The sequence below is a fragment of the Scyliorhinus canicula genome, chromosome 2 (genome assembly GCF_902713615.1).
Source record: "Scyliorhinus canicula chromosome 2, sScyCan1.1, whole genome shotgun sequence".
Lineage (NCBI taxonomy): Eukaryota > Metazoa > Chordata > Chondrichthyes > Carcharhiniformes > Scyliorhinidae > Scyliorhinus > Scyliorhinus canicula.
Genome location: NC_052147.1, coordinates 176457075 through 176471232, shown reverse-complemented (window position 1 = coordinate 176471232; position 14158 = coordinate 176457075). Strand labels below are relative to the sequence as shown.

General features: G+C 44.8%; 1 protein-coding gene across 2 annotated transcripts in view; it reads right to left on the bottom strand.

The window, feature by feature from the left end:
* The window catches only part of dnah7 (dynein, axonemal, heavy chain 7), a 498762-nt gene that overhangs the window by 353725 nt on the left and 130879 nt on the right, over window positions 1-14158 (bottom strand). For both annotated transcript variants that reach the window (XR_005459743.1, XM_038789116.1), the window contains exons 17-18: window positions 8118-8803; window positions 2579-2765 (exon numbers count right to left, since the gene is read on the bottom strand). Coding sequence is in view for 1 of the 2 variants with exons in the window: in XM_038789116.1 (XP_038645044.1) it covers window positions 2579-2765; window positions 8118-8803 (873 nt within the window). In the remaining variant the exon portion in view is untranslated. The remainder of the gene's footprint in view (window positions 1-2578; window positions 2766-8117; window positions 8804-14158) is intronic.

Genomic DNA, 14158 nt, shown 5'->3' with positions numbered 1-14158 from the left:
GAGTTGCAGCCAATGGAGATCACCCGTAGTGATGGTGCCTTAACCAGGCGGTACCCAACAGTTGTGTGTAGACTATAGAAAGGTTAATGCAGTTACAAGAATGGACTCTTATCCTATCCCACATTTGGAGGATTGCATTAAGAAAGTGGGACAATCAGCTTTTATTTCCAAACTGGATTTACTTGAAGGTTACTGGTAGGTACCTTTATCCGAAAGGGCAAAGGAGATTTCAACTTTTGTGACTCCAGATTGTATGTACCAATTCAAAGTTATGTCATTTGGCATGAAAAATGCCCCAGCCACATTTCAACGGTTAACTAACAAATGAATTTCAGGATTACCCAATTGTGCAGTATACATTGACGATATGGTAATTTTCAGCCAGACATGGAAAGAACATTTAAACATCTGATGGAGTTATTCGATCAACTTCAGGAGACGGGTTTGGTGATAAACGTAGCCAAAAGTAAATTTGGAAAAGCCCAAGTCACTTTCTTGAGTTTTCAATACCCTTGAGACAAAGGGAAATAATGCAATTTCTTGGCATGAGTGCATTTGATCAAACATTTGTGCAAAGGTTTTGAAGTGTGATTGCTCCACTGATGGACTTGCTGATGAAACAAAAACGTCAATGGACAGCGAAGTTTCAACATACATTTGACTGCCTGATAGCTGTGATAACCAATGCTCCTGTGTTGGAGAATTACAAGGGACTCTGTGATCAGATTGAACTAAAGTATCTGACTTCAAAGAGAAATGCCGAGGAGTAGAGAAATGGACCGATCGTGCAGAGACCTTCTTGTTCAAAGAGACTGTCAATCGAGAAGGATTTCAGTTGGAGGAAGAAAAATGGAAAAAAGGCCTATATTATTATACCTGTTTGCGTGTGTTGTTTTATGAAACAAAAATGTTTATTTACTGTGTGCTTTTCTTAAAGGATAGTGAAAAGGTGAAGAATGAAGCCATCTTGAAGTTGATTGTTAATTTTTTTTTCTTGGGGGGAGGTGTCATGTGAGAGTACCTTGAAGAAATGGATGCTTATAAATGGGTTTGTATATAAATATATGTAGTGAGAGTACCTTTAAGAAATGGGTGTTTACTACGGCAGTGATGTCAGAGAGTGGGTGGAGTTGGGCTGTCTGTCAGCTTTTTACTTCATTTTTGAGCAGGCTGCAGGGTCTGTTTTAGTTTTGTTTTCAGTGTTGAAGCTGAAGCCAGACCAAGCAGGGATACTGCTGTTCTCTCTGCCATCGAAAGAGTATCTCTTGATCATTTGGTGAATTCAGAATTATTAATGTTTTCAGTCGTGACTTTAACCTGATGTCCTTCTGATAAAGGTTTTGTTTTTAAGTCGCATGGATGTTAATAAGGAAAGTGTAAAGGTTTACTTAGTGCTGTAGTCTTTGGGGGTTGTTTTTGAATTAATAGTTGCTAAGATGTTCACTGTATGTTTTAAAAGGGTTAACTTGAATTCATGGAATAAGCATTGTTTTGCTTTAAAAAATACTTTTCCATTTCTGCTGTACCACACCTGTAGAGTGGGTCGTGTGCTCCCCATTCCACAATCTATTAAAAGTTGTGGGTCAGGTGAACGCCATGATACACTTTGGGGTTCTCTAAACCCTGGCCCATAACAATACAATGTGAACAGTTGGGGTCCTACCACAGGTCTCTCCGGTACCCAACTAGTCACTGTCTGACAATCGGAAAAAGACCCATTTATTCCAACAACAAAAATATAATTTCTCCAACATCTCAGGACGTTTACACAGTGAATTTCTGATCTAGTACATGATACCTGGTCTATGTTGTGTTAGCTAATCTCTGATAAGGCAGTAGTTGGAGTATATAACTGGCTTCAGCAGTTCTGGATTAAGATGCGGAAAATAAGCAGCATCTCCACTCTTGATCGCTATCCATCAACCTACTGGAAGTACACACATTTGGATATCAAATGAGAATACGTTCAAAGTTGGGGCTGGTTTGGCACAGTGGGCTAAACAGCTGGCTTGTAATGCAGAACAAGGTCAGCAGCACGGGTTCAATTCCCGTACTGGCCTCCCCGAACAGGGGCTAGGGCGACTAGGGGCTTTTCACAGTAACTTCATTGAAGCCTACTTCCGACAATAAGCGATTATTATTATTAAGTTAATTGTGATAATCCTGAATTTCAACAGCAGTCATTATGAGGCTTAGATTTTAATAACGGCTGCTCAGATAGGCGCCAAAGAGTGACCAATGTATGTAGAGGCATATGCTAACAAGAGTACTCCACCTTACGGAGAGGATGGGTAGGGTGAAAATTAGTGGGAGAAGGGGCTAAGAAAATATTGGTAGTTTTGGATAATTGGTGGTGATTAAATTGTAACAAATTCTAAAGTCCAAAATCTTGCAGTTTTGAATAGCTCAATAAGATTGTTTGCATCGGTGAAAGAGCATGTATAACATATCAATGAATATTTTTATTATTAATGAGTCATATAATGCAGGCCAATAAATCTAGGCTTGACACTGCAATTAGTTATCAATTACCTGGGTGGTAATATTATAACCAACATTCAGTAATTATTTAACTTACCATTATAACTAGTTTCATCAGTTCTTTCCAAGTCTTGTCTACAGCAGTAAACCGTCTTCCCTCTTCAGGCATCTGAGCCATGATATCAGGAGAGCTGAAAATAGGTTCCAGGTATAGCCAGGTTGCCTGCACTTTTAAACATTCATCCATGATCTCCTGCAGCAGCAATAGTTTACTTTCCCATACCCTGTATTATACAAAACAGAGATTAGAATTTACATTAATTTTTGAGTATATTATTTTCCACCTCCAGTCCTATTTTTCATACTTTCTGATGTTTGCATAGCAAGACATGTCTGGTACAAACATAAAACAAAGCAGTGAAATATTCTGCAGGCACATAAATGTTTGAAAAGTCAAGATGGGAATAGGGCCTTAAAGGATGGGCAGGATAAAAGGATAAATCACATATCACAATAGTAAAGTAGCAGGAATCTTCATTAATTACTTTGCTTCAGCATATATCAGGGAGAAAAAGTAGGCTGGTCTAAGGTGGGTTCACCAGCGGTGATGGGTGTGGGATGTGTGTGTGTGGAGGGGGGGGGGGGGGTAACCACATTTAAAATAAAAAGTGGAGAAATGGTAAGTAAACCAATCAAATTCAAAGAGGATACAATGCTTGATCCAGACAGGCTGCGTTTTGTGTTTTCAAATAATCAAGGAAAGAGATAGACGAGATACCTCGTGGTGCATGCGCAAGGCAGACTTTCATTTTTCCCCATAACGAGGCTTTTCCTGAACAGGTGACTAGCCTTTTGCCAGAGGCTGAGAGTTTGAGGGGCGCCACTCCACATTAAGCATGGCTGACCAGGAGTCTCTTCCACTTTTACCACCTGCATTAGCATGTTGGAAGAATTTTGGAGGTTGATGGTCAACCTGTTATGAACAGGCAACCTTCCTTGCTCATCATGTCCTGCAATGAGACTCAAACCCGGAGAGGCTGGAATACTACCCACTGCGCCACAAGACCATCCTTGAAGTAGCATGACATATATGTAATAATTTGATGGGAATGCCAGTGCACTGGCAGATACCTAAGATTATAACTATATTTAAGCAGGGCAATAAAGCGGTAAAGAAAAAAGAAAATCACTTATTGTCACAAGTAGGCTTCAAATGAAGTTACTGTGAAAAGTCCCTCATCGCCACATTCCGGCGCCTGTTCGGGGAGACAGGTACGGGAATTGAACTCGCGCTGCTGGCCTTGGCCTGCTTTACAAGCCAGCTTTTTAGCCCACTGTGCTGCAGTCAACTTAACATTAGTGGTAGGAAAAATAATCAAATAATTACTACAGGAGAAAAGACAACAGTTAGAAACTAATAACATAATAATGTATAATCAGCATGGATAGCAAAAGGGAGCGCTTGCTTGACTAACCTCATTAATTTCTTCGATGGTACAACAGAGAGAATGGTCTGGATTTCCATACTCTTGGTGGGTAGGGGAAATCAGGAAAATTCTTTGCTCAGCCCACCTACCTCAGGATAAAGTGCTTGCAAGATGGGGTTCTATTACTGGGAGCAAGATGTGAGCTGGAGTCAGGCCAGCTGACCTAGTAAGAAGTGTGGAGGCAGCTATAGGAGCTTCCACATGCCAGGGCAGGCAATTTAAAAGGCCCACCATGGTATGGTGGGACTTTGTCCCAATGAAACAAAAATACAAAAGCCCTCTAGCCCTCACTCCCACATCCCCTTCACCCTCGAGACACTGCCCATGCCCCATCCATGCCAACTCATCCATTCCCTCAGGCCTATGACCCCTATGCCAGACTCTGCCATTCCATGCAACTCCTATATCCCTCATGTCTCCTTTGCTAAGCTCTGCCCTTTTATCCACTCCCTATGTCCACACATGGGTATAGGGGCAATGGGTACACAGAGTAGATGGAAGGGTAGAGCATGGCACAATGGACATAAGGTGACATAGTGGGTAGGTGGAAGGGGAAATCATGGCATGGGGGCATGAGGAGGACCGTTTGAACTTACATTTGAAAAGCTCCCCTCATGTACATTAGGGTTCATGACTCCACTAAGGGGCCATGCTTGAGCTGTGACTCTTGAAAATCCAGTTCAATACCAGAAGATAATGCAGGAGATGCAACATATCTAGATTGCCAAAAGGCCTTCATTAAAGTGCCATATAATAGACTAATGAATAGGATTAGAGACTATGGAGACAAGTCAGGTCGCAGGAGGAGTTGGGTTGTAGGGGGCAGGGGACATTTGGGTGGTCGGCGGAGTGGTCGATTGTGGTGCTCAGTTCAGTTGTACTGGATAATCACGGAGTTAGACTGGGTACTAAACAGTGTAATATTTTGAGAGTAAGTATGCAGAAAAGTCCAACATATATTAGCCTTGAGCTCAGTTTCAGAGATTTATTGGAGGGTCGCAGGCAGCACAAATCAGCCGAGTGTAATTTTAAACTTCCTGGGCAACTTTCACACTTGTGCGCGTCTGGACCCCTGCAGGGTCCTGTCACACATCCCACCTCCGATGATCCAGAGGCTGGAAGGTTTCTGCCACAATTTCTAAATTTGCAAATGACATCAAATTGGGGGAATAAGTCAATAATACTGAGGAGCACAACAACAAACTGCAAGACAACTTGCAGAATGGGCAGAGGATTAGAATATGAATTTCAACAGACATAACTAATACACTGAATTTTGATAAGATAAATATTACTTAGAAAATAAGAATCTAAATGGGGTAGATGAACAAATGGTTCTGAGAACACAAATACATAAATCACAAATAATTGTTACACACTAAGACCAAGCACAGGGTTTATGACAAACATACAAATTAGGAGTAGGGGAAGGCCATTTGGCCCCTTGAGCCTGCTCTGCCATACAATAAGATCATGGCTGATCTAACTGTGACCACAACTCCAATTTCACCTCCCTCAACAAACTTTGATTCCCTTGTTAGTCAAGAATCTATCTACAGATGCTTTAAAATATTCATTGACCCTGCCGCTCTCTGGGGTAGAGTTCCAATCCTCTGAGACAAAACCTCTTCTCATCTCCGCCTTAAATGGAAGATCCCTTATTTTTAAACTGTGTTTATTTCTTGAGGAACAAGAAACAAATTGAGAAACAAGAGTGGCACCAACTGAGCCAAGTTGAACCGAGTGTGCCCAAAGGGTGCAATTGGCAGCAATCAGAAGCTCCACCATGAGCTCCCCTGGAAAAGCAGGGGAAGGTGGACAAAATGGCAGCTGGTGGAGCCCCTGAGGAGTGGAGGCAGTGGGCGGAGGAGCAGCAGGCCGCCCTCAGGGCTCGACTCGAAGAACCGGGGGATGGCGATCCTGGTGGGGAATAGGGTGGCGTTTGAGGCGTCTGAGGTGGTGGCTGATAGTGGCGGCAGATATGTGATGGTGAGCGGTAAGCTGTAGGAGGAGAGGGTGGTGTTGGTAAATGTGTACGCCCCAAATTGGGATGATGCTGGTTTCATGAGGCGTATGTTGGGCCGCATTCCTAACCTGGAGGTGGGGGGCCTGATCATGGGGGGGGGGGACTTCAATATGGTGCTGGATCCCCTACTGGATCGTTCTAGTTCAAGGACAGGCAGGAGGCCGGCGGCGGCCAAGGTTTATGGACCAGATGGGAGGAGTGGATCCCTGGAGGTTTGGGAGGCCGAGGGCTCGGGAGTACTCTTTTTTCTCCCATGTGTACAGGGTTTACTCCCGTCTCGATTTCTTTGTCCTGAGTAGGGGACTGGTCCCGAGGGTGGAGGAGGCCGAATATTCGGCTATAGCGATTTCGGACCATGCTCCGCATTGGGTGGATCTGGAGATGGGGAGGTGCGGGACCAGTGGAGGTTGTGCCATGCATGCCATAGGGACACTGGAACTTGGCGGAGGGCTCACTTGCTTGCCCAATGTGGACCTCCACTTCGGCAATTGCCCTCTCTCACGGCTCACCAACTAGGTCCAGTGCCCGCCACTTCGCGCCGGTGGGGGTCCGCAGCTCCAGCAGTCCCTCTCCGGCCTTCTCTCTCTCTCTCTTCTCCACTGCGGGGTGTTAGGCAGTCGATGCGTGAGGCACAGGAGGTGGGCAGCTGGTGGCCTTTATAGATAGGGCACCCGCCATAGTGAGTGGTATGGGTGCTGGCATGTGGTGCAGGGTAGGGTGCCAGCTGACTGCCGGTGGTGGGGTTTCGTCGCCCTTCAGGTAGGCGGGAGGAGGTGATTACCAGTGTTTGGGATGGGGGGTTGGTGCCAGGGCCATGGTGCTGCCTACACACCCTGTCACCATGAGGCAACTTCTTCAGGCTCTTCTGGCCAGTCCTGGTGGTGAGGCCCACAGTGTTCACGACTTCTGCCACCTCCGCCCAGGCCTGGTGTATGGTGACAGATGGCAGCCTTCTTCCCGCCCCAGGGAACTGGGTGGCTTGCCTCTCAGCCACGGCATCCAGCAGGGTCTCTAGCTCCACATCCGCAAACCGGGGTGCCACTCTTCATGCTGCCACCTTGTTGGTTAGGATGAGTGTATATGGGGAGTGGAGTGCTGATAGGCAGCGGCAGCTTGTCAGCCACTGGAATGGCAATCCCCACCCCATCGAATCGAGCACCTTTTGTCATTGGAAGTGCTTGAGTTCCACGTGGTGCCGTTGCCAGTCCATTAATGGATCAGGAATTGCTCCGGGATCTGCATCACTTTAGTAGTCATAGAAGAGCAGCAATTCAGTCCTGGCATCAACTCTTAGGGCTGGATTCTCCGAATTTCAGGCCATGTCCGGAGGATCCGTGGCGTTTTACGTCCAAAAAAAAATATCGCCATCACCCCACCACTGATCCACCGACCGGTGAGGGGCTAGCAACTGCGCCATGTAAAATGCCCGGCCTCCACGACAAAAATGGCATGTGCATGCTGACGACCTGCAGAGGTCGCGCCGTACAACATGGCGCCGGCCGTGCGCAGACCCAACCTGCCAGATAGTGCCCACCTGGACACCCACTCGCCACCCTTGGCCACCCCCCACCAATCCACAAACCCTCACCAAAGCAACCGCAGCCAGCAGCATGGCTTCCTCCCGACTGTGGCGCCATTGGAAACAGTCCGCAGCAGCCATGCCAGGCTCCCGACCGCTGAGACCACATTTCCCCCGCACAGTTGGGAATTCAGCCCATTCGGAGCGGAGCATTGGGGGAAGAGACTTCAGGTAACGTCCTGAGGCCGTCCCAGCAGCATGCGGCACTCTCCTCGATGACGCCATTTTGGAGGGGGCGGAGCATACAAAAAAACAGGCGTCATCCCCAATTCCATCATGAAAAGGGATTCGCCGCCCAATCGTCGATTACAAAATCGCCGTCGGGAACGGAGAATCCCACCCTTGGTCTCTGAAATGGAGAATCCAGCCCCATGAACCTGAAATTTTAAATCTATTTCCCTCTTTCCAGATGCAGCTAGATCCGCTGAGTATTATTATTATAGTTGTGTGTTTTCTCAAAACTGTTAAACAATTTGCAAGTTCTTTTTTACAATTCTTGAACCTGTCCTTTAAAATTCCATAAAGATAATAACAAAGTAAATACCTGATTTCTTTCTCAAATGGCTGTATAAAAGGAGATCCACGCATTGTCTGGGTCTTTACAATGTGGTCATCTAGTAACATCTGGATATCATCAACAGCTGCTAGTATATAAGTTCCAGTTTCTCGATATGGATGGAGAATGAATTCCATGTCTTCCCACTCCTTCACCATTTTTTCCAGGGCTTTCTCCAGTGAATATTCTTTGCTAGCAGCCTCACTAATACCCTCAAACTGATCCAAGAAAGGTTCAAGATTCATACCGAGAAACTTGGTAATAGTTGTGTCTTCAGAAGGCTTGAGTGGGAATCCCACAATGTCAGATAAGGCATCCCAGTGTCGATCACGTAGACCAGGATTGCACACAACATGAATAAGGGGAATGTGCTCTTTGAATTCTTCAACTTTTTTCCGAACAGTATTTGCAATCTTGTATGCATTTGGCGAGTCTGATAAAGTCCGTTCCAATTTGTATAGAGCACGCCAATAGTTCCCTATATCTGCCTCTACTTGATCTGGGTTGGCCTCAGAAAATGGTCCCTCCATCCAATTTTTATACTTGCCATTGAACTCTACAGTCATGTCATACAGTCTGAGGTATGGTTGAAGAATATCACTGGTCTGTTTACGCTGAGGATACTGAGATTCACTCCATCCAAATGCTTGTTCTTCAACATTAATCTGATCAATCTAGCACAATAAAAAAGTGAATATCATTTAAATAACTTTTTAAAGTATTTTTGTCAAAATGTAACATTAATTAGATTAACTTGGTTAAATGTTACACAACCATATATTCAACTTTAAGTGTAATTTGTGAAGACTCATGCCTTTCAAAATACAATATAGCTTTACTCCAAGTGTATATTTATTCTAACTTTGCGCCCTACATGCATGGATTCAAAACTAAATTATTCACAGCGGATTATTTTTGAAGCTTACAATTTCTCTGATCTGAAGTAAAATGATCCATATGCAGTGCACACGTGAGGTTGAATTCACAGCAATTATCCTCTCTTGATACTTGTCAAAATAATAAATTGTGTAATTCGCAAGGTTCCTGTTGTCAGAAAAATACTCAAGTGCCAACCAATCAAAACTAGTGCTCTATGGAGCTAAATCTCCTTGCAAGAACAAAATTAAAAAACAATTTTTCACAATATATGAACTGAAACTTCTCAAACATTTTTTTTTAATATTAAAATTCAATACGCATCAACAGAATTTATTACATACCAGAAGACAAAGAACATTTATTCACAGCGGGCAATATAAAGAATCAGTTTCAAAAAATAGGAGATGGATAAAATTAAGAAATTAGGTTTTCAAAATGTAATTGCTTATTGAACAGCTTCAGGTCATCTTTTTCTTTTGCGGAAAAAACAAGAATTTTTCCTTGCAATTTATGGCCCCTGCAGGAATCTGCAATTTTCAAACAGAGATGTTCTGAGGATACAATTCAATTAGCAGGAACTGAAACAAAGCAGTCAATTACAGCACATCATTGATATTTTTCAGACAACTAAACAGAGAATTAAATGGTATAAATGATGATGGAGCATTCTGGAAATGCAGTTGGGGGGCATACATTTGAGAACCAAGTTCAAAACATTTGCTTTAACAAAGATCCAGAATATGTGGCAAACCAGTCTAATGAAAAAGCATGTAAAGGTATTTGGTAAGGATTTAAGAACAAGAGAAATAGGAGCAGAAATAAGCTAAATGGTTCCTCAGGCCTTCTTGCCATTCAATATCATGGCTAATCTTTGACCCAAACTGTACCTGCCCCCACCACTCCGCACCCCCCACCTTTCCTTGATTTATTAGGAGTCCAAAAACCTATTGATGCAAGCCTTGAACATATTTTACCAGAGTAGAGTATCCTCAGCCCTCTCAGCACATACCAAAGATTCACAAAAAAATGGTCAACCCGTTAATTTAGAAGAGGTGCTACAATAAGTACAGGCGGAGGCAAAGATACCTGAATATGGCTGAGAACCAGCATTGAAGGAGACTGCAAATATCTACACAGAGATATTTGTGCCCCCATCAATGAGGAGTTCATTGACCTTGCATCACTAATGGCCTTACCTGCCAGTAGCAGCCAAGTAACTGTGACTTTGAATTTCTTCCTTTTTGGACACTTTCAGGATTCCGCTGCAGATTTCTATGGGATCGCAAAGTCAGCTGCACACCTCTGCATCACTCTGTTAACAGATCCCACCAAAGATGGACAACACATCAGATTCACAACTGATGGGGTATCATAAGTTTAGAAGGCACTGGGCTTGCCGCCATGATGGAACTCCCCTAAGTGCAGGAAATTCATCCACGTTGCCATCAAGGTATCCAGTAACTGACCAGAAATGTCAAGATGGGCTCCCAAATCCCAATTTCCAGCTGGTCTGCGATCACAAAAGAGCTTCTTTCATATGTGTCAATGTTTCCCTGGTATGATACTTTTGTTCTCTGCCAGTTAACCCTTCTACACCCATTCCACCTAATCCTACAAATCCATGGATGAATTCCAGGGGCAGGATCAATCCTTTGAGGAGATGTTTCTCAGCCAAACACTGACACAGGTGTTACAATGAGAATCACCTGCTCACAGGAACTCCATTGAGCAGTCCATTGGGCTGTGAAAGATGTGCTTTGACTGACTGAATCAGTCAGGTAGCACTCTGCTTTGCACACCTGCAAGGGTCTCTCGAATGGTCATGGCTTGTTGCATCCTTCACAATATGGACCAATAGAGGAGTGAATCTTGAAGATGAGGACACTGTGGCAGAACTGATCTCATTGGACAATGAGGAAGAGCAGGGCATGGAGATAGGGAAAGGGATATGGAGGGCAACTCTTTTGCTGCGTAAGGTGGTCCGGATAAATATGGAGTTGCCCTGAGGGTTAGAAGTCTTGACAGCAAACTATAAGTGTGAGGGAACATCTGATCCAGCAAAGGTTCATCTAATATATTCCAAGGCCTGAGAGACTTACTACATGGATGTTAATGGTACAAGCCTGCGCTGACAAAAAGAAAGGTAATATTGCCTGAAAATTCCAGAATCTTACCATCACATTGAGTTAGACTACTACCTGGAGTCCTTACTGTCACCGGTCAGGAGCTCCTGCTTTGTTCACATGCTGTTCTGACTGCTTTGCGCAAAGTTGACATAGTCTTGCATTTCCGATTAACAATAAATCAATTTATTTACACATTGCATTTTTGAACAAAAAAAATCAATAGTACACACCAATGTATCACCATAGTGACACTCTCTGTGATCAATGAGATAGAGTGCCCCAGGGCAGCACAGTGGCGCAGTGGTTAGCACTGGGTCTGCGGCGCTGAGGATCAGGGTTTGAATCCCGGCCCTGGGTCACTGTTCGTGTTGAGTTTGCACATTCTCCCTGTGTTTCACCTCCACAACCCAAAGATGTGCAAGTAGGTGGGTTGGACACAGTAAATTGCCCCTAAATTGGAAAAATTTGGGTATTCTAAATTTATTTTTAAAGAAGAAATAGAGTGCCCTGTGCACTCAGAGACATCCACACAGTACTCCCTTGTTATCTAAGCGTAAGTGAAGACAGACTGCTCACTTCTCTGGCCTTGTGGCTGAGATGACTGTAGCGGTCATCTTCATTATGAACAGACCCTTTGTTGCTTCTTGAGACTGTCCTGCCACATCCTTGCAGGGGCAGCCCTTAGGGGCTGGTTTAGCACAGGGCTAAATTGCTGACTTTGAAAGCAGACCAAGGCAGGCCAGCAGCATGGTTCAATTCCTGTACCAGCCTCCCCGAACAGGCGCCGGAATGTGGCAACTAGGGGCTTTTCACAGTAACCATTTGAAGCCGGCAGCTTCAAAGAAGGGGCAGCACAGTAGCATGGGGCAGCTCGGTAGTATTGTGGATAGCACAAATGCTTCACAGCTCCAGGGTCCCAGGTTCAATTCCAGCTTGGGTCACTGTCTGTGCGGAGTCTGCACATCCTCCTCGTGTGTGCGTGGGTTTCCTTCGGGTGCTCCGGTTTCCTCCCACCGTCCAAAGATGTGCAGGTTAGGTGGATTGGCCATGATAAATTTCCCATAGTGTCCAAAATTGCCCTTGGTGTTGGATGGGGTTACTGGGTTATGGGGATAGGGTGGAGGTGTTGACCTTGGTATGATGCTCTTTCCAAGAGCCGGTGCAGACTCGATGGGTCGGATGGGCTCCTTCTGCACTGTAAATTCTATGAAAAGCCTACTTGTGATAATAAGCGATTTTCATTTTCATTTTTTCATTTCATTACTGGGTCGTGCTGCACAGATGCTTCCTTTGTCAGAGGGGCCAAGTAAGCCAAGGATGATGACAGAGCCAGGTGAAATGTAGCATTCTTGGTTGATGCCTCGGGAGGTTTGAAGAAGACTACCAGCAGATGCATCTGGCATACCCTCCAGCCACTTACAGGACATAAATGCAACTGAGCTGTCCAGCCCACATAGCGCTTCTTCTTTCCATGGAGGATCACAGTGGTTAGCACTGTTGCTTCACAGCACCAGGGACCTGGGTTTGATTCCCGCTTAGTCACTGTATGTGCAGAGTCTGCATGTTCTCCCCGTGTCTGTGTAGGTTTCTTCTGGGTGCTCTGGTTTCCTCCGAGAAGTCGCGAAAGACGTGCTGTTAGGTGATTTGGAATTCTGAATTCTCCCTCAGTGTACCCGAACAGGCACCGGAATGTGGTGACTCGGGGATTTTAACAGTAACTTCATTACAGTGTTAATGTAAACCTACTTGTAAGACTAATAAAGATTATTATTATTATTATTATTATTATTAATGCACCAAACATTCTGTGCATGACAGGGTACTGCTACTGCATGCACTGCGAGTACTATCACATCTTGTTCTCTATGAGGATGGCAACGCTTTCATTGGAGGGGCCCATGCTCTCAAAGCCATGAAGGATGGTGGCATTCATCTGCTGCATTGACTCCGCCTTCGCATCCAATGACCACATACAGCCTCAGGTTGAAACACATCCGCTGCCACTTCAAGAAACGCCCCCATTTGTGATTCATGTGGATCTGGATCACTGTTCATCTGAACATCACTATGACTGTCTGCTTCTGGCATCCATCTTTGCATCTCATCCAGTGCCACCTTGTCTAAATGTACGGAAGGATCCACCGAGGTGAAACGATTTGCACTGGTGGAATGTGCACTGGTCAGATGTGATGCTGTATCCTCGGACATACTTGGCAATGGTTAGCACTGTAGCATCAGGGACCATGGTTCAATTTCAGCCTTGGGTGACTTGGGTGTGGAGTTTGCACATTCTTCCCATGTCTGCATAGGTTTCTTCCAGTGCTCTGGTTTCCTCCCACAGTCCAAGGATGTGCAGGCTAAGTTGCCCTTAGTGTCCAAAAATGTTCAGGTCTGGTGGGGTTATGGGATTACAGGAATAGGGTGAGGAGTGGGCCTCTGAAGGGTGCTCTTTCAGAGGGCTGGTGCAGCCTCGATGGGCTGAATGGCCTTCTGCATTGTAGGTATTCTATGTTAAGTAATGGGTTAAGAGACATTGCAATTAGTTCTCATTTATGTTAAGTGTCCAATAATTGACACTGATGTGTAAAGGGGCTTCAGGTAGCCTCTGGGTCTGGTGATGTGTAGAGTTTTGTGCAGAGTCTGTTGGAAGAAATAAAAGTGTGTTGGTGAAAAAGAAACAGAACTTTTGTCTCTTCATACCACAGCATCTAATACGTCTAACATTCTATGGTTCTATTTATTCTTTCTGCTCCGATCCAATGGATGTCACTGGAGGTAGGGGTCTTGCGTTGTCACCGAGGCCTGTGGGAGATACAATACGATCTTGTGAGAATTAGCCTTAGAGACCTGAAGGCTCTGCAGTGACGATGTCTGCCACACTACCAGTGCTCGGCATACCTTTGAATGAGATGTGGCACAAATTACCGCTTCCATACCACGTGATGGGCCTCTGTAACGGCCATGTGCACCGGGAAAGGCAGTCTCACGATCACCAATTTGTTCCTGTTACAGTAACATAGCTAT